The 19,268-nt window shown below is 37.4% G+C and overlaps 1 protein-coding gene across 4 annotated transcripts in view; it reads right to left on the reverse strand.

Moving 5' to 3' along the window:
• The window catches only part of GRIK2 (glutamate ionotropic receptor kainate type subunit 2), a 649,287-nt gene that overhangs the window by 572,618 nt on the left and 57,401 nt on the right, over positions 1-19,268 (reverse strand). Inside the window, exon 1 of one of the 4 annotated variants that reach the window (XM_060114615.1) lies at positions 1,388-1,476. The exons of the other annotated variants lie outside the window; for them this stretch is intronic. Within the exon in view, the coding sequence (XP_059970598.1) occupies positions 1,388-1,436 (49 nt within the window). The 5' untranslated portion in view covers positions 1,437-1,476. Of the gene's footprint in view, positions 1-1,387; positions 1,477-19,268 lie in introns of those variants that run through there. 4 annotated transcript variants of the gene reach the window in all.

Below are 19,268 nucleotides of genomic sequence, written 5' to 3' on the forward strand. Positions count from 1 at the left end.
AAATGGAAGACTAAATGGTTTCTTCCACATCAACAGAAATTATAATATATAATGTAATATATATGACATTACAAGTAAGTAAGTAACAGCTATTACTCTTTTTCCTCTTTGGACTGAGTCTCACATGCTTTAAAATGACAACATTAAAAGGTTCAATTCAATTTAGGTAATCATCAGAAATGTCAGCTGCCTTTCAAAGGACCCTTGGAGTCTGCCAAATTGGGCTAGAAATCACGCATGGATGGTTTTCATTACGTGTGAGCTGACAGTTGTACTTCTGGTCAAGAAAAAATCCATTCCTGCAAAGGTGTAGCAGGTGCCTTAGCCCCTACCCGAGAACAGCACAGCAGCAGAAGGCAGCAGACCAGGAAGGTTTTGTTTTTTCTATTATTAGGCCTCCAACTTTGAAAAAAATGACAATTTTGACACTTTGTACTTTTGTACTTTGTGAAAACTGGGGTTCTTAATTGCAAAAAAGATTCAGTTTAATATTGTAAACCAATGTCAACCATACTCTAGCTCTTCACAAGGCGTTCTTCCCGGGAACTGGCAAAGGCCCCCCCACTTTTTGCGTAAAGGCTCAGCCCAGTTACAGAGCAGAAGTGGGCCAGGTTTTACCAAGTGAACACCTGTGTGGTAGGCACAGAATACAGAGAAGGTCCTGACCCTGATGGAGCTCTGTGTCCGTGCTGCCTAGAATCCAGGCCCATCAGCACTCAGTGAGTGTTACCTACATCACAACTGCTCAACTGTGCACAGGTTGGGGGATGCCCCAAGGGAGGCAAAGGTGGCCCAAGTCCTGGGCCAGCAACCTTCACCTACCAGCATCCTCATCCTTCTGTCTACCCCACTCAGCCAGAGGTAATCTGATGATTTTCTATGTGTATTAAAATGTGAAAAATATCAGGAACACTGAATTAAATGAATGAATAGCCCTATCAAGGAAGTATCTAACAAACCTGGCTAAAAAAAGATTGGCTCACAGCTTTTCACATATTGTGATGGGATAAATCAGTTGCATAATAACAATATGAACAATATATAGTTTTAAAGTTAAGATTTTTCTGGAAAGTTTCTTTAAGAAAATCATATCTCCTCCCAGAAAGGAAAAAAATTATAGAATATAGAACAAAAATAAAATAATTTAATCTGATCATTTCAATAGTATTCCTATGTATTTAAATAACAGAAATCTATATTTTAATGTTTTAAAAACATACACAATGTTTTTATGGAATACTTATTTTTCACAAAAGACTCTTTAACATGATGGTTTAAGTGCTTTTGCATTTTGCCTTTCAAAATAAAATAATTTCAAAGTCTAACTATATTTTCATCATTTAAATAAAGAAAGGTTTATAGAAAGGTTTAATGATTTTAAACTTACTGTAAAACATTCTGCTCTGACATTGGATGCTCTTCACCTTTGCTTTCATTCAGAGTAGTTGCCACAGGATTCTGTGACATCCCAGGAGTTGCTGTTTAATCAAGCAAAGGAAATTATAATTTTCTAATTCCAGGTCAACTTTGTCATATGGAAAAAAACATGCAAAGGAATAACCTTTTGTGAAGCACTAAAACCTTAAATATTAATGTAGTTGAAATTCCTAATTTGATAAAAGGGATGAAAGAACCCATTGGAGCATTTAGCAAGTAACCAACTAAAACCTGGCTATGTTCAGAGACCAAAGAATCTGTTCAGAGACCAAGATGGACATTTATTTCTAGAAGTTGAAAGGCAAAATGTTAATTAAGATAGGATTGGCAGCACAACTACGGCACCTACCAGGCACCGGTGGGGGACCACGGACATCTAAGGGGAGGGAGGAAGCCCCAGCGACCAGGTAGGATATGGGACATGGGGGGAGTGAGGGGGGAGGAGAAGTGGAGGTGGGATGGGACTGGTGTCTCTGAGGGGCGACTAGGGGAGGGGAAGGGATCCCATGCCTGAAGAGGGAAATTGGGGGACCACTGGGAGGGCAGAGGATCAAAAGGGAGCATGGCCAAGTTTCCCCTGCCCACTTGGACCACCAGGAACCTGCTGAGATCCTGGGCCTGACCCTCTGCTCACCGAGGCCCCCTCCAGCCATGCAGGTCCTGAAGGAGTGGGAGGGAAGGAAGGGGGAGCAAAAGTAAAGGCCGGACCTACAGGACCAGCACCCCTGAGGGGCGGCTGGGGGAGGGTAGGAGTTCCTACACCCAGTGGGACCCACCCACGGTTGGGGGTCCAGCAGCGATGGGGGAGAACCTAGGGGAGATGGGGGTGGTGGCGAGGAGGAATGGAAGGGAAAGGGGCCAGTGCCTTCCCTGTCCACTTAGGCACCGGGAAGCCTGTTGGGCTCCCGGGCCTAATCCTCTGCCCCTGGAGCCTCCCTCCTGCTGTGCAGAGCCCAAACCCTGCAGCTACACCCCACCCAGGGCCCTACCTCTACACTCAGAGACCCCCTCCAATGTGATGGGCCTAAACTACACCCACACATGCTCACTCAGGGCCCTACCTCCAAACTCTGGAACCCCACACTCCAGAGGCTCTCCTTTCCACACGCTGCCTCTCTCCTTCTGTGCAGGTCCTAAGCAGAGGCCCCGCCCCACGCTTGAACGTCGCCCTGCCTAGGCCCCGCCCCCAGGGCCTTTTCCGCTGTGTGGGTCCTGAGCCTAGGCCCCCAACCCACACTCAAACGTCACCCCTCCACACGCCTAGGTCTCACCCTACCCTAAACCCCTCCCCTGCCTAAGTTCCACCCCCCACCTAAACTCCGCCCCCATAGCCAAGGCTTTTTTTTCTTTTTTCCTCTTTTAGATTGGGATTGTGTTTTACCTCGTTGATTCGCTTTTGTTGATTCATTTATATTTTTTTTTCTAATAAATCTTTTATTTAACTAATTTTATTTTATTCTTTATACTTTGTTATTGTTCTCTCCTTTTGGCTTGTTCCCCGCCCCACTTTTTTTTTCTTTTTTCTGTTGTGGTTTTATTTTACCTTTTGTAGTTGTTTCAATTATATTTTTATTCTTCCTAATATATTTTTTATCTTTCTAATTTTATTTTGTTATGTATTCTTTGTTATCGTACTACTCCTTTTTCTCTTTTCTTTTTTTTTTTTTTTTTGCCATGCCACGTGGCCTGTGGGATCTTGGTTCCCAGGCCGGAGGTTGGGCCCGAGCTCCTGTGGTGGGAGCTCTGAGTCCAAACCACTGGACTAATAGAGAATCTCAGACCCCTGGGAATATTAATCTGAGTGAGGCCTCCCGGAGGTCCTCACTTCAGCCCAAGACCCAGCTCTATCCAACTGCCTGCAAAATCCAGCGCTGGATGCCTCAGTCCAAACAACCAGTAAGACAGGAATACAGTCCCACCATCAAAAAAAAACAAACTGAAATGACAAAAAAATATGTTACAGACAAGGGAGCAAGGTAAAAACCTACAAGACCAAATAAATGAAGATGAAATAGTCAACCTACCTGAAAAAGAATTCAGAGTAATGATAGTAAATATGACCCAAAAATCTCAGAAACAGAATGGAGAAAATACAAGAAACATTTAACAAGAATTTAGAAGAACTAAAGAGCAAACAAACAGTGGTGAACAACACAATGACTGCAATTAAAAATACTCTAGAAGGAATCAATAGCAGAATAACTGAGGCAGAAGAACAGATAAGTGACCTGGAAGATAAAATGGTAGAAATAACTGAAAGGGAGCAGAATAAAGAAAAAAGAATGAAAAGAATTGAGGACAGTCTCAGAGACCTCTGGGACAACATTAAATACACCAACATCGAATTATAGGGGTCCCAGAAGAAGAAGAGAAAAAGAAAGAGCCTGAGAAAATATTTGAAGAGGTTACAGTCAAAAACTTCCCTAACATGGGAAAGGAAATGGTCAATCAAGTCCAGGAAGCACAGAGAGTCCCATACAGGAAAAACCCAAAGAGGAACTCACCAAGACACTTATTAATCAAACTATCAAAAATTGAATACAAAGAAAAAAATGTTAAAAGTACCAAGGGAAAAGCAACAAATAATATACAGGGGCATCCCCATAAGGTTAACAGCTGATCTTTCAGCAGAAACTCTGCAAACCAGAAGGGAGTGGCAGGACATATTTAAAGTGATGAAAGGGAAAAACCTACAAGCAATATTACTCTACCCAGACAGGATCTCATTCAGATTCAATGGAGAAATCAAAAGCCTTACAGACAAGCAAAAGCTATGAGAATTCAGTACCACCAAACCAGCTCTACAAAAAATGCTAAAGGAACTTCTCTAAGCAGGAAACAAGAGAAGAAAAAGACCCACAAAAACAAATCTAAATCAATTAAGAAAATGGTAATAGGAACATACATATTGATAATCACCTTGAATGTAAATGGATTAAATGCTCCAACCAAAAGACACAGACTGGCTGAATGGATACAAAAACAAGACCCTTATATATGCTGTCTACAAGAAACCCACTTCAGACCTAAGGACACATACAGATTGAAAGTGAGGGGATGGAAAAAGATATTCCATGAGAATGGAAATCACAAGAAAGCTGGAGATGTAAAACCCACATCAGATAAAGAGACTTTAAAATAAAGACTATTACATGAGATAAGGAAGGACACTACATAATGATAAGGAATCAATCCAAGAAGAAGATATAACAATTATAAATACTTATGCACCCAATATAGAAGCACCTCAATAAATAAAGCAAATGCTAACAGCCATAAAAGGAGAAATCGACAGTAACACAATAATAGTAGGGGACTTTAACACCCACTTACACCAAGAGACAGATCATCCAGACAGAAAATAAATAAGGAAACACGAGCTTTAAATGACACAATAGACCAGATAGACTTAACTGATATTTTTAGGACATCTCACGCAAAAGCAGAAGAATACACTTTCTTCTCAAGTGCACACGGAACGTTCTCCAGAACAGATCAAATTTTGGGTCACAAATTAACCTTGGAAAATTTTTAAAAATTGAAATCATATCAAGCATCTTTTCTGACGACAATGTTATGAGATTAGAAATAAACTACAGGAAAAGAAAAGTATAAAACAAAAATACATGGAGGCTAAACAGTGTGCTGCTAAATAACGAAGAGATCCCTAAAGAAATCAAAGAGGAAATCAGAAATTACCTACAAACAAATGACAATGAAAACACGATGATCCAAAACCAATGAGATGCAGCAAAAGCATTTCTAAGAGGGAAGTTCATAGGAATTCAAGCTCACTTCAAGAAACAAGAAAAATCTCGAATAACAATCTAACCTTACACCTAAAGCAAATAGAAAAAGAAGAACAAAGAAAACCCAAAATAAGTAAAAAGAAATCATAAACATCAGAGCAGAAATAAGTGAAATAGAAACAAACAAACAAAAAAAACCAATAGCAAAGATCAATAAAACTAAAAGCTGGTTCTTTGAGAAGATAAACAAAATTAATAAACCTTTAGCCAGACCCATCAGGAAAAAAAGGGAGAGGACTCAAATCAATAAAATTAGAAATGAAGAAAGAGAAATTTAAACTGACACAGAAGAAATACAAAACATCATAAAAGACTACAACAAGCAACTATATGCTAATAAAATGGACAACCTAGAAGAAATGGACAAATTCTTGGAAAAGTACAACCTTCCAAGACTGAATCAGGAAGAATTAGAAGATATAAACAGACCAATCACGGGTAATGAAATCAAAACTGTAATTAAAAATCTTCCAACAAACAAAAGTCCAGGACCAGATGGTTTCACAGGTGAATTTTATCAAACATTTAAAGAGTTAACGCCTATCACTCTCAAACTCTTCCAAAAATTACAGAGTGAAGAACACTCCCAAACTTGTTCTATGAGGCCACCATCACCCTGATATCAAAACCAGACAAAGATATCACAAACAAAGAAAATTACAGACCAATATCACTGATGAACATAGCCGCAAAAATCCTCAACAAAATACTAGCAAACAGAATCCAACAACACATTAAAAGGATCATACACCATGATCAAGTGGGATTTATCCCAGGGCAGGGATGCAAGGATTCTTCAATATATACAAAACAATCAATGTGATAGACCATATTAACAAACTGAAGAATAAAAACCATATGATCATCTCAATAGATGCAGAAAAAGCTTTTGACAAAATTCAACACCAATTTATGATAAAAACTCTCCAGAAAGTGGGCATAGAGGGAACCTGCCTCAACATAACAAAAGCCATATACGACAAACCCACAGCAAACATCATTCTCAATGGTGAAGAACTGAAAGCATTTCCTCTAAGATCAGGAACAAGACAAGGATGTCCACTCTCACCACTATTATTCAACATAGGATTGGAAGCCTCAGCAATCAGAGAAGAAAAAATAACAAAAGGAATACAAATTGGAAAAGAAGTAAAACTGTCACTGCTTGCCCATGACATGACACTATACATCAAAAATCCTAAAGATGCCACCAGAAAACTATTAGAGGTAATCAATGAATTTGGTAAAGCTTCAGGATACAAAATTAAGGCACAGAAGTCTCTTGCATTCCTATACACTAACAACGAAAGAGCAGAAAGAGAAATTAAGGAAACAATCCCATTTACCATCGCAACAAAAAGAGTAAAATACCTAGGAATAAACCTACCTAAGGAGGCAAAAGACCTGTACTCAGAAAACTATAAAACACTGATGAAAGAAATCAAAGATAACATAAATAGATGGAGAGATATACCATGCTCCTGGATTGGAAGAATCAATATTGTGAAAATGACTATACTACCCAAAGCAATCTACAGGTTCAGTGTGATCCTTATCAAATTACCAATGGCATTTTTCACAGAACTAGAACAAGAAATTTTACAAATTGTATGCAAACACAAAGGACCCTGAATAGCCAAAGCAATCTTGAGAAAGAAAAACGGAGCTGGAGGAATCAGGCTCCCTGACTTCAGACTATACGACAAAGCTACAGTAATCAAGACAGTATGGCACTGGCAAAAAAAAAACAGAAATATAGATCAATGAAACAAGATAGAAAGCCCAGAGATAAACCCATGCACATATGGTCACCTTATCTTTGACAAAGGAGGCAGAATATACAATGGAGAAAAGACAGCCTCTTCAATAAGTGGTGCTGGGAGAACTGGACAGTGACATGTAAAAGAATGAAATTAGATCACTCTCTAACACCATACACAAAAATAAACTCAAAGTGGATTAAAGACCTAAATGTAAGGCCAGACACTATCAAACTCTTAGAGGAAAACATAGGCAGAACACTCTATGACATAAATCACAGCAAGATGTTTTTTGACCCACCTTCTAGAGTAAGGGAAATAAAAACAAAAATAAACAAATAGGACCTAACGAAACTTAAAAGCTTTTGCACAGCAAAGGAAACCATAAACAAGATGGAAAGACAACCCTCAGAATGGGAGAAAATATTTGCAAATGAAGCAACTAACAAAGGATTAATCTCCAAAATATACAAGCAGCTCATGCAGCTCAATATCACAAAAACAAACAATCCAATCCAAAAATGGGTGGAAGATGTAAATAGACATTTCTCCAAAGAAGACATACAGATGGCCAACAAATGTGTGAAAAGATGCTCAACATCACTAATCATTAGAGAAATGCAAATCAAGACCACAATGAGGTATTACCTCACACCAGTCAGAATGGCCATCATCAAAAAATCTACAAACAGGGGCTTCCCTGGTGGTGCAGTGGTTGAGAGTCCGCCTGCCGATGCAGGGAACACGGGTTCGTGCCCCAGTCCAGGAAGATCCCACATGCCGTGGAGTGGCTGGGCCCTGTGAGCCATGGCCACTGAGCCTGCGCGTCCGGAGCCTGTGCTCCGCAACGGGAGAGGCCTCAACAGTGAGAGGCCCACCTACTGCAAAAAAAAAAAAAAAAAAAAAATCTACAAACAATAAATGCTGGAGAGGGTGTGGAGAAAAGGGAACCCTCCTGCACTGTTGGTGGGAATGTAAATTGATACAGCCACTATGGAGAACAGTATGGAGGTTCCTTAGAAAACTAAAAATAGAACTACCGTATGACTCAGCAATCCCACTACTGGGCATATACACTGAGAAAACCATTATTCAAAAAGATACATGTATCACAATGTTCATTACAGCACTATTTACAATAGCCAGGACATGGAAGCAACCTAAATGTCCATCAACAGATGACTGTATAAAGAAGATGTGGCACATATATACAATGGAATATTAGTCAGCCATAAAAAGGAACGAAATTGAGTTGTTTGTAATGAGTTGGATGTACCTAGAATGTGTCATACAGAGTGAAGTAAGTCAGAAAGAGAAAAACAAATATCGTATGCTAACGCATATATGTGGAATTTTAAAAAGCGGTACTGATGAACCTAGTTGCAGGGCAGGAATAAAGACCCAGATGTAGAGAACGGACTAGAGGGCACAGCGGGGGAAGGGGAAGCTGGGATGAAGTGGGAGAGTAGCACTGACGTATATAGACTACCAAATGTAAAATGGATCACTAGTGGGAAGCTGCTGCATAGCACAGGGAGATCAGCTCGGTGCTTTGTGACGACCTAGAGGGATGGGATAGGGAGGGTGGGAGGGAGGCTCAAAAGGGAGGGGATACGGGGATATATGTATACATATAGCTGATTCAGTTAGTTCAGCAGAAACTAACACAACATTGTAAAGCGTTTATACTCCAATAAAGATGTGGAAGAAAAAAAAAAAGACAGGATTGGCTATGAAAAAATTTAAATATCCTGTAAGAGTAAAATATGGGTAGACTATCTTAGCTAATAAAGATTATACACAGATTATACACAGATTTATATAATATAAACATATAAATATTCTATTTATATATATAAAAATATCAGGGGGCCTCCCTGGTGGCGCAGTGGTTGAGAGTCCGCCTGCCGATGCAGGGGATACGGGTTCGTGCCCTGGTCTGGGAGGATCCCATATGCCGCGGAGCGGCTGGGCCCGTGAGCCATGGCCGCTGGGCCTGCGCATCCGGAGCCTGTGCTCCGCAACGGGAGAGGCCACAACAGTGAGAGGCCCGCATACCGCAAAAAGAAAAAAAAATAAATAAATAAAAAAAATAAAAATATCAGGGGTGTTAAGTGCCATATTGTTAAGTTATATTACCATCCTGCCAGAATTTCTAAAAGCAATTTCTCCATTAAATATGCATTAAAGATATCAAGAATTTGTTTGTAATCAATAAGTGACTTCAAGAGGTACAAACTGATTAACATATGCCTATGCGTCACCAAGTTTCCCATACTGTTACAATTACCTAGTTTATAATATTGATGCTGATATTAAAATTATGTACACAAGGAAAAAAACAGATATACACTCAGAATTTGCTCATAAGCTATACAATGCCTTAATTACTGGCAGTTACATATCTGAAGCTTAATAAGCATGTCATTTTACTCACTCATATACTTAGCTTCTGCTAATCATACATACATACACAAACACCAGAGTGTTCCCTTTAGAATTGTTTGGCAGTTCAACAATTCAGCTAAATCAAATGCCACATTTTTATCATAGCTTGCTTCAATGATGTGATTAACTTCACTATGTTTTGGGTATCCCCCAAATAATCCAGAAATAATCATCTAAACTCTGAATTTGTTCTCTAGCATTTTGTTTGTTTTGTTATATTTTATCTATGAAATTCATATTTTTTTCTTGTCTGATTTAAAAACCTGAAAAGATGAAAAACTTTTAAGATTTAGATATAAAAGTAGACATAACTGAAAATAAAAAGTGTTAATAATGCAAGAACCCAAGATTTATGAAATAAAAACTATAGTAAGTAGCTTACATTCTTCTTTAACCTCTATTTTTTTTTCCAAATTAAGGTTGTATTCAGACACAGATGCACACATGCACATATCAAATACACATTTGAAGCTGAATTATTATTTGCAATCTCTTAACAAAAATTTTGAGCAATTATTATGTGCCAAATACTGTTCTAGGCATGGTAGATACAGACAATGTTTATTTCAGATAATTACTGGTTATTTGACTAAACTTAACTACTCTGCTTTTTGGAATTTGATTTTCTGAACAACTCTAACTAAAGGATCCCATACCTCCCCTCCCCACACAGTCCCGCCACTGAGTAGCGTCCTGGACGAATAACATTCAGCCTAAGCAAGTTTGACCATAAATTTTTCCAAGAACAACATTCTATCTCAAACTGAAAATATTTCAGTATCTAATTCTGGATTCTACTAAAGCATCTCTGGTCCTAGGCATTCATAATATCCTTTCCTATCAATTCAGGCTATATACAAACATTATGATGCTAATGAAGTTTTCCTTTAGTGTTTCCTCAAATGTGCATGCACCTATCAACAAACCTCTTTTCCTTTTTAAAAATATGCCACTATTCCTGCCATTGCCCAACAAGCTAAAGGTATCTAGAGCCCCCAAGACTTGCTCTATTATAGAATTATCTTGTATTCCAGATCAAGTTCATGAATCAAACATGCCAAATCATCTCCTCTTTCAAATAATGGGTGTGTTTATTAAGGGCCTGTTCTGTGTCAGGCCCCACACCAATACCCCTCTGGGACATCTCTGATGAATGGCAGCTCATCTGAAAAACTAAGCTAATGTGTTAGTAGGTCCTACTGGGATAATGGATTACCTTCACAATAATATGTTACATGTTAATAAAAGCTTCGTGGAGATAGTACCTTAATCCATAGAAATTACTGCAGTAGTTGAAATTTCAGGTACCAGGGCAAGCTTACATTTAAAGATCATTTCAGATCCAGAATGGACTTTCAGGACAGTCTAGTCAAACTCCATTTACAGAAACCCAAAAGTGTTACATGATCTGCCTAAAATCTGACACCTGGTTCTTGGAAAAATCAACATTTAACTTTCAGTTTTCTTGTACCCTAGCCTTTAGAGTTTCACTTCTCTAAAGTCTTCACTTCTCAGGATAAACTACCAGCTTTTTAATTCAATTATATATCGAGCAGACCCTGTGCTTATGGAGCTGTAATTCTGATTCTGATGAATCACATCCACCACTCAAAGTACTATAGTACAAGCAGATCACACACAGACATAAAACAAATTATCCTATCAAGTCATAAAGAGCATTATTTTCTTTCCTACTAAACCCTTAATATATTTACATGGGACCACAAGATTAATGTGGGCTTAACGTGTTTATATGAAGATGTTCAAATCAAACCATTATTTACCTGTATTATCCAGGTAGATGGACCACTAAACAAGAATTCAGAAAAATTATTGAGCCCTCAATCTCAATTTATAAGGATTCCACAAAATGTTCATATTCTATTGAAATTAACTTGGGAAGTATAAATTTAACCTAGGTCTAATTATTTTATGACATGGTACCTATAACACTGTTATAATAATGTAGACTCGCCCATGGCGTGCTAAAAGCAGGGAGACAGGAACAATTCAGCAGAGAATTGGGGCAATTAGAAAATAAGTTTTAAAAAAAAATGACTTCCCCCTCCCAGCCCCAATCTCTTGAGAATTTTGCCCTCATCCCATTCCAGTCATGCCAGAAGCACGTCTTGAATTATGGAATATTGTTTGGAAAAAGGGGGCTCAGTGTACAAAATACAACATATTGCTAAAATCATTGGAACAAACACAACCAGCCTTTCTAGACACATTATCTACCTTTTGTTTTTTCTTCTTTTTAGACATACAAAACACAGAAAGCAAAAATAAGCAATGAACCCACTTTGCCAGAAAAAAGTCTCTGCTCCCTTTCCTTACCCAAGCCTGCTACAACCTCACCAATCCCCTGCAGCTCATACACAACTCCCCCAAACAATAGCTCTATGCCTATTATCCCTAAATAAAGTATGGAAGACATTAATAAAATAGTCTTATGAAATTATTTCAAACAGCAATTAAAATTCAGAATTATATGAAAAAATAAACATTAAAGAAACAACATTATTAAAAATAATACATTTATTGCATATAAAAGTTAGGGAATGCTCAGGTATGTCTGAAGAAATTCCAGGATCCTCAGCATAACTTGAAGTGTTTGTAAGAAAAGAACCTCCACAGTTTAAGACTATGGAAAGTCTAAGAGAGTGTAACTAAGCATAAAACAAACCATTTAATTACTCAGACATCCTTGAGTATCCAGTGAATTCAATAACTTCAATTTGCAGAAATAATTTTTAATATTAAAATATCAATGCCAGTTATCACTGGTACCTGCTCATTGATGGACTGGTGTATCTTGGGCTGCTCCCCCTTCAGTTATTAGCTTTCTGTTAGCTTCTGGCCAGATACCTTCCTCATTCTTTTTTTTTATGAAGAAAAAGAGGTTCCACAGTTAGAGCTAAATCTTAATCTTGGAGTGAATCCTGGACTTCTAATCATATGAAACCGACCATAAATTAAAGATAACTACAATATTTTTAACCTAAGAAATAAAAACAAAAACAAAAACCTAATGGCTATAAAGATCTTGTAGTAACATGGGAAAATGTGTATAATTTAATCTTATGTGAAAAAGCCAAATACAAAATTGTTTATGAAAAAATAAATGTATGAAAATTGGAAGAAAATAAACTAAATTGCTAATAATTATGTTAGCGGGTAAAGTTATAAGTGAGGCAATTTTTTTCTTGTTTCTATTTTCCAAACTTTCTGTGATACCATTTCTATAATGAAAATGTTTAATTAGAAAAGTATACTAAATTATTAGTATATTATTAAAACCAAAATTTCCTTTAGGTTACCTTAAACTGATTATTATGTTTTACATAAAACACTATCCATTTAGTACAGAGTACTTTCATTCTGACTTAGTAATGTCACCATATTATTTTAAGAACAGAGAAATTGTTCACTCTATTTCACAAATGGGGTATGAGTTCACACCTTGAAAACATACTTTTTAATTTAACAGGTTGAAAATAGTTCTGATGATTGGGCATTGTTGATCTGATTTTGAATCCTAAGGTAGAGCTAACACTGAATGTCAAAGAAATGTAGCTCTTATCAAATGAAGAATTACACAAATGTTCATGATCAATGTCTAAAAATGTTCAGACCCCACCAAATTTATACCAATAATACTAAATTCCTCCTTAGCTATCATCCAAAACACCACAAATAACAAATGTTGGTGAGGATGTGAAAAAAGGGAACCCTCGTACACTGTTGGAGGGAATGTAGATTGGTGCAGCCACTGTTTTTTTCAGACACAGTATGGAGGTTTCTCAAAAAACTAAAAATAAAACTACCATAAGAACCAACAATTCCACTCCCGAGTATTTATCTGAAAAAAACAAAAACACGAATTCAAAAAGATACATGCACCCCAATGTTCACAGCAGCATTATTTACAATTGTCAAGATATGGAAGCAACCTAAGTGTCCCTCAACAGATGAATGGATAAAGAAGATGTGGTATATATGTGCATGTAAATATATATATATATATATATATATATATATATATATATACACACACACACACACATGCATACATACAGTGGAATACTACTTAGCCATAAAAAAGAATGAAATTTTGCCATTTCCAACAACATGGATGGACTTGGAGGGTTAATAAGTCAGACAGAGAAATACTGTATGATAGCACTTATTTGTGGAATCTAAAAAATAAAACTAACTAGTGAATATAACAGAAAAGACTCACAGACATAGAGAACAAACTAGTGATTGTCAGTAGGAAAGGGGAAGGGGGAGGGCCAAGTTAAGGGTAGGAGATTAAGAGGTACAAACTATTATGTATAAAATAAATAAGCTACAAAGATATATAGTGCAACACGGAATGTAGACAATATTTTATAATAACTATAAATGGAATATAACCTTTAAAAATTGTGAATTACTATGTTGTACACCTGAAACTTGTGTAATATTTGTACATCAACTATACCTCAATTTAAAAAAATTTAAATTCATCCTCTTTGCAGAGCATTAAAACTGATGCTCCTATAATCCTCTCAAGCTCTGCCCAGTAGAGCTCAGGGAAACGAATAAATACCAGTGGTTTCTCCACAGAAAAATGTATTGGAACTTTTCTAGCACTACAACATACAGAGTGGAATTCAGTAAAAGCTAATGGTTGAATTGCACCCTCCAAGGATTTAGTTTTCGAAATTCTAAAAAGAGCTCAGTATAGGGCACATTATACTAAGCAGTTTCATGGCTGGGCCCACTGCCGTAACTGGTTAGTCTCCTATGTTGAAATGTGAACATTTAAACAGAAGGCATAATACAGCACAAGTGGCTTGTCTGGGACAGCTGCACTAGCTTTCCCGGTCTCCCCTGCTGGAAAGAGCTAGCATGCTTGGCCATACTCATGTGAGGGCTAGAGGTTGGACACTGGCAATCCTCACTGGTATCTCATGAATTTATATTAGGATCTCACAGAATGCTTGAAAACTGTTCCATCCCATATATCATAGATTATTCCACTGACAATAAAATCCATGATTATAAACAAATAGCTTTCAGTATTCTGGAATTTTTAAAACTCTGTAGTGTTTCTTTCTCTTGAAGGCAAGTCAAAGGAACAAACCTGTTTTATATAAAATCAGATGCTTTAAATCTGCAGTTGGTAATGCTACCAATTTAAGAAGATGAAGGAGGAGACAGGAATGAAATACACCTGCTTGTGTCTGTCTGCAGTAGGAATAACTCAGTTTTGCCGCTCATACAAAGGTGAGTTCAGCTTCTCCTACTCTGCTTCCTTTCTTGTTTCAAGTAACGATTATTTGGTGTTTAGCATTTCTTGATAATTTCCCTTTTGATGTCTTATTCTTTGTTTAAACAGTTGGGACGCCTCAAAGCCTGTTACTGGGAAGTAAGTTGATGTTTTATAGAAAATTTCTAAATTGTATATTTTTGAAGGAACATGTCAATGAAGCAAGAAGGGGATTTAATGCAATAAAATTTAACATATATGTGCTAAAGGGGTGCTTATAAAATCAAAGTATAGACATAGAGCACATGCACTGGAAGGGTCTACACATTTAATAACATAACCTTCTGGGAAGCATGCCCAATATGTATTTCTGATGAAAAAGATTACATTTGTATTGCTCTAGTGACTGGAAAATCACAAACAAATTAGACATTTGGAATGCATCATAACTAATAAGACTGTGGAAACCTTTCCTTATTAAACGAAGTTAACATTATCAATTTAAAGCACATTTCTCACAGTTCAAATACACTTTTTTGGCCATGTAACAGGTTTGCAAATATTAATTTCACATTTCTCTAAACCATAATAAGAGCATAACATGAATATTTAAGAAGCTTAGCTTTGATTTAAATATATTTGCTCAGGATACGCTGGCAGCAACCGAAAATGTAGTGTAATACCCTCAAAGCTGGCAATTCCAAACTCATTTAAGAAAGCAGATAATATGGGTTGGCAGCATTAAAGCAAATAAAGTCAATTAATTTTTTTCTTAATTTGTTTCTTCTAGCTTGAAATTGCCAGGGATGGATCAATCTCAATCTTTTTAAATTGAGATGAATAAAAAAAAGAAATTACTGAGAAGGGGCCAAAAACAAACAAACAAAAAGGATGAAAAAAATCTAAAGCTGCTATTTCTTATTCTGATCTTAATAGCAGGTTACAGTTGAATAATAACCTTATCTATTGGAGGTCACTGAAATGTAGAGGGAAATCCATTTTGAAAACTTTAATATGAAGAAAGTTGGTACATCATTTCACAAGCAATACCCTAAACAGAAAGTTTTTTTAGCACTGTTATGTGAGAGAAAACCGCAGTTTTATAGTAACTGAAAAATGCAAACTTACTGCAAAAATAAAACTGTCATCTTCTTTTATTACCCTTAATCATATGATTTGAAGTGTGATCCTTTGTTGAAGCTGAGACTAAGTGGTGAGATATTTCTACCAACCACACTCAGACAGTATTCTTAATGTTTCACCACCCTTCTCCAGCCCATTTTGGTTTACAATGGGACTGTAATACTGTTTTGCAGAAATAGGAAAGCAATAAAGAAGCACATTGAAATGGAATCCTAACTTGCTTTCCAATAAAAAAAGTTTGCATTATTTAGTTTCTGCTTGAAGGCACTTCAATTTTTGATGCTTAGATGACTCAACTTAGGTGTTGAGCGAACATATCTTTCATACTATCACTGCCACCTTTTTAGGAAAAAAAAATCATAGAGTAAAGCTGTTTTGGAGGAACTTAAAAGCAATGTCTTATTTGATACTTTGAGAGCAATAGTTCTCAACACCGACCACACATCGGAGAACTTAAAAAAAAAAAAACCCAAACTCGGGTTTGCACGGCAACCCCAAATCAATTAAATAACGATGCCTTTGGGTGAGCCCTCAGGCATTAGAAGTTTTTCAAAGTTCCCCAGGTGGTTCTAATATTTGGCCACACTTAAGAACCACTACTTTAAGAGTAAGTCATTCTTAAAACATTAGTAAGGCTTTTAGTACTGCTAAATGAATGCCTCTAATCTTTAATTAAATCAGGGCATCATACCACACTGATTATCAATACTATAGCCATGTTTCTTGAAGAAAGTGTTTTAACATATGGAAATCTGTATGCTACACTTGCATATCCATATGCTCTGTTTCTATGTATATTTTTCAAAATACCATTTTCTCCTTTGTGTCACTTTCACAAGAAACATGTCCTCCATATTTTATGAATTGATTAATAGGAGGGTATTTATTTCTATATAATGATTTTAAATTAATAAAAATATTATTTCAAGCTATAATTCATAGAAAACTATTTATTGAGATAAAGTATTGGATATTAGTTTGAATATTAGTGAATACTTGTTTTATACTTTAATAGGTAAATTGGATATCAAGAGTGCCTCCATAGGAAGGTTAAACTAACATAAAATAAGCAGTGCAAAATAAAATTTCTAATATTTACTAAAAGAGTAATAAAAAGAAAACTGATGTTTGGAGGGCACATCCTCTGGCCAGTCACATTAAATATATTATTTCATCTCTCTTTTCTTTTTGCTTTTTTAAATTAATTAATTAATTTATTTATTTTTGGCTGCTTTGGGTCTTCGTTGCTGTGTGCGGGCTTTCTCTAGTTGCAGCAAGCGGGGGCTACTCTTTGTTGCGGTGCGCAGGCTTCTTATTGCTGTGGCTTCTCTTGTTTCAGAGCATGGGGTCTAGGCACGAGGTCTTCAGTAGTTGTGGCACGTGGGCTCAGTAGTTGTGGCACACGGGCTTAGTTGCTCCGCGGCATGTGGGATCTTCCAGGACCAGGGCTCAAACCTGTGTCCCCTGCATTGGCAGGCAGATTCTTAACCACTGCGCCACAAGGGAAGTCCCTCACCTTTCTTTTAAAAAAAAAATCCTGGGCTCCCTGGTGCTGCAGTGGTTGAGAGTCCGCCTGCCTATGCAGGGGACACGGGTTCATGCCCCAGTCTGGGAGGATCCCACATGCCGCGGAGCAGCTGGGCCCGTGAGCCATGGCCGCTGGGCCTGCGTGTCCAGAGCCTGTGGTCCACAACGGGAGAGGCCACAACAGTGAGAGGCCCGCGTACCGCAAAAAAAAAAAAAAAAAAAAAATCCTGAGAAGTAGGTAGCACTCATCATCAGAGTTGAATAATGTGGTCTCAGAAAAATCAATAATTTATCCAGGGTCACACAATAATTAAGTTCAAACAAATTTTGGAAAATTTGCTTTGGAAAGCAAATCCAGATTTTATCTGTACTTTTTTCCTGCCACTCCACGCTATCTTCAAGAAAGGGAGCTTTGGTATGGCTAACTTCCATAAGACAACCGAAACAAATGTCTCAAAAGAAATGCCATAATTAATTCAATTCCATTCAACTAATTTATTGACTGCCTAATATAATCAAGAGCTACTAGTAGCTATCAAAGATATAGGAGTGAAACTCATTTGACCCCTGCCTTCAGATATATTATTACACAAATAATAATGGATGATAAAAATATATTAAGAGCTATGAGAGAAGTATAAACCAGGAAGTACTATAGTAATGCAGACAGAGGAGAATTTTCCTGCATCAGCAATCAAGGAAGCAAAGGGAATGACGATTGAGATCAACCATGAAGGTTAAGTAGAATTTCTGTAGGACAAGGGGTGTGAAAAAAATGTGCAGTGATTAATCTACAAAGGGAGATGGTTTAGAATGGTTTAGAGACTGGTAAGAAGTAGTGAAATCTGTCTGAAGTATAGAACACAAAAAAAAATGGAGTGGGAAAGGAGACAGACATTGTCATGGTATCAAAACCAAAAGGTCTAAGAAAAAAATAAAAAATAAAAACAACAAAAACCAAAAGGTCTGAAAGCCACTTTAAAGATTATCAAGTAGTATATCCTCTCTTTTTACACTGAGGACACTGCAGCCCAGTGATGTTGAATGTTTCACCAAACATCACACCAGTAATAAGTGGTAGAGCTATACACAAAGATAAATCTCTTACTAGCCTTTTCTCTGTTCTCTACTCTCTTCCATTTCAGCCTCCCTCTCTTCTTCCCTCACTTTCTCCCTTGCTCCCTTTCTTCATTACTTTACATTTTTCTTTTTTCTTTCATTTCATTTTTTTTTCTTGTTTTTTTTTTTTTTTTGGTATGCGGGCCTCTCACTGTTGTGGCCTCTCCCGTTGCAGAGCACAGGCTCCGGATGCACAGGCTCAGCAGCCATGGCTCACGGGCCCAGCCACTCCGTGGCATGTGGGATCTTCCCGGACCGGGGCACAAACCCGTGTCCCCTGCATCGGCAGGTGGACTCTCAACCACTGCGCCACCAGGGAAGCCCTTTCTTGTATTTTTAACAACACCATATATAAAGTACAGTAAAAAACATAATAAAAGGGTTGACCTAAATTATGTAGGCAACGATGAAAAGCCTGAGTAATTACTGCCACACACACAGACGCCATTTACTTACTAGCAAAATAGTGTTTTCTCTTGTAGACACCACATCTTAAGCCAGCTACAGTCTGGATCAGAAGCTCTGAAGCTGACCCTGAAATTACACTGACCCAGAATCCCATCCTTTTTTTTTTTTTTTTTAATATTGTCTGTAGAGTTTATTCCTCTTATATTCTTCACAGTCCTGTTTTTTTTTTAATATCCATTTCCCATGCCAGCTGCCTTTATTTGATTTTATTCCACTTAGGTCTTCATTGATGTTTCTTCTCTTTTTTTTTTTTTTTTTTTGCAGTACGGGGGCCTCTCACTGTTGTGGCCTCTCCCGTTG

The sequence above is a fragment of the Mesoplodon densirostris genome, chromosome 12 (assembly GCF_025265405.1).
Source record: "Mesoplodon densirostris isolate mMesDen1 chromosome 12, mMesDen1 primary haplotype, whole genome shotgun sequence".
NCBI lineage: Eukaryota > Metazoa > Chordata > Mammalia > Artiodactyla > Ziphiidae > Mesoplodon > Mesoplodon densirostris.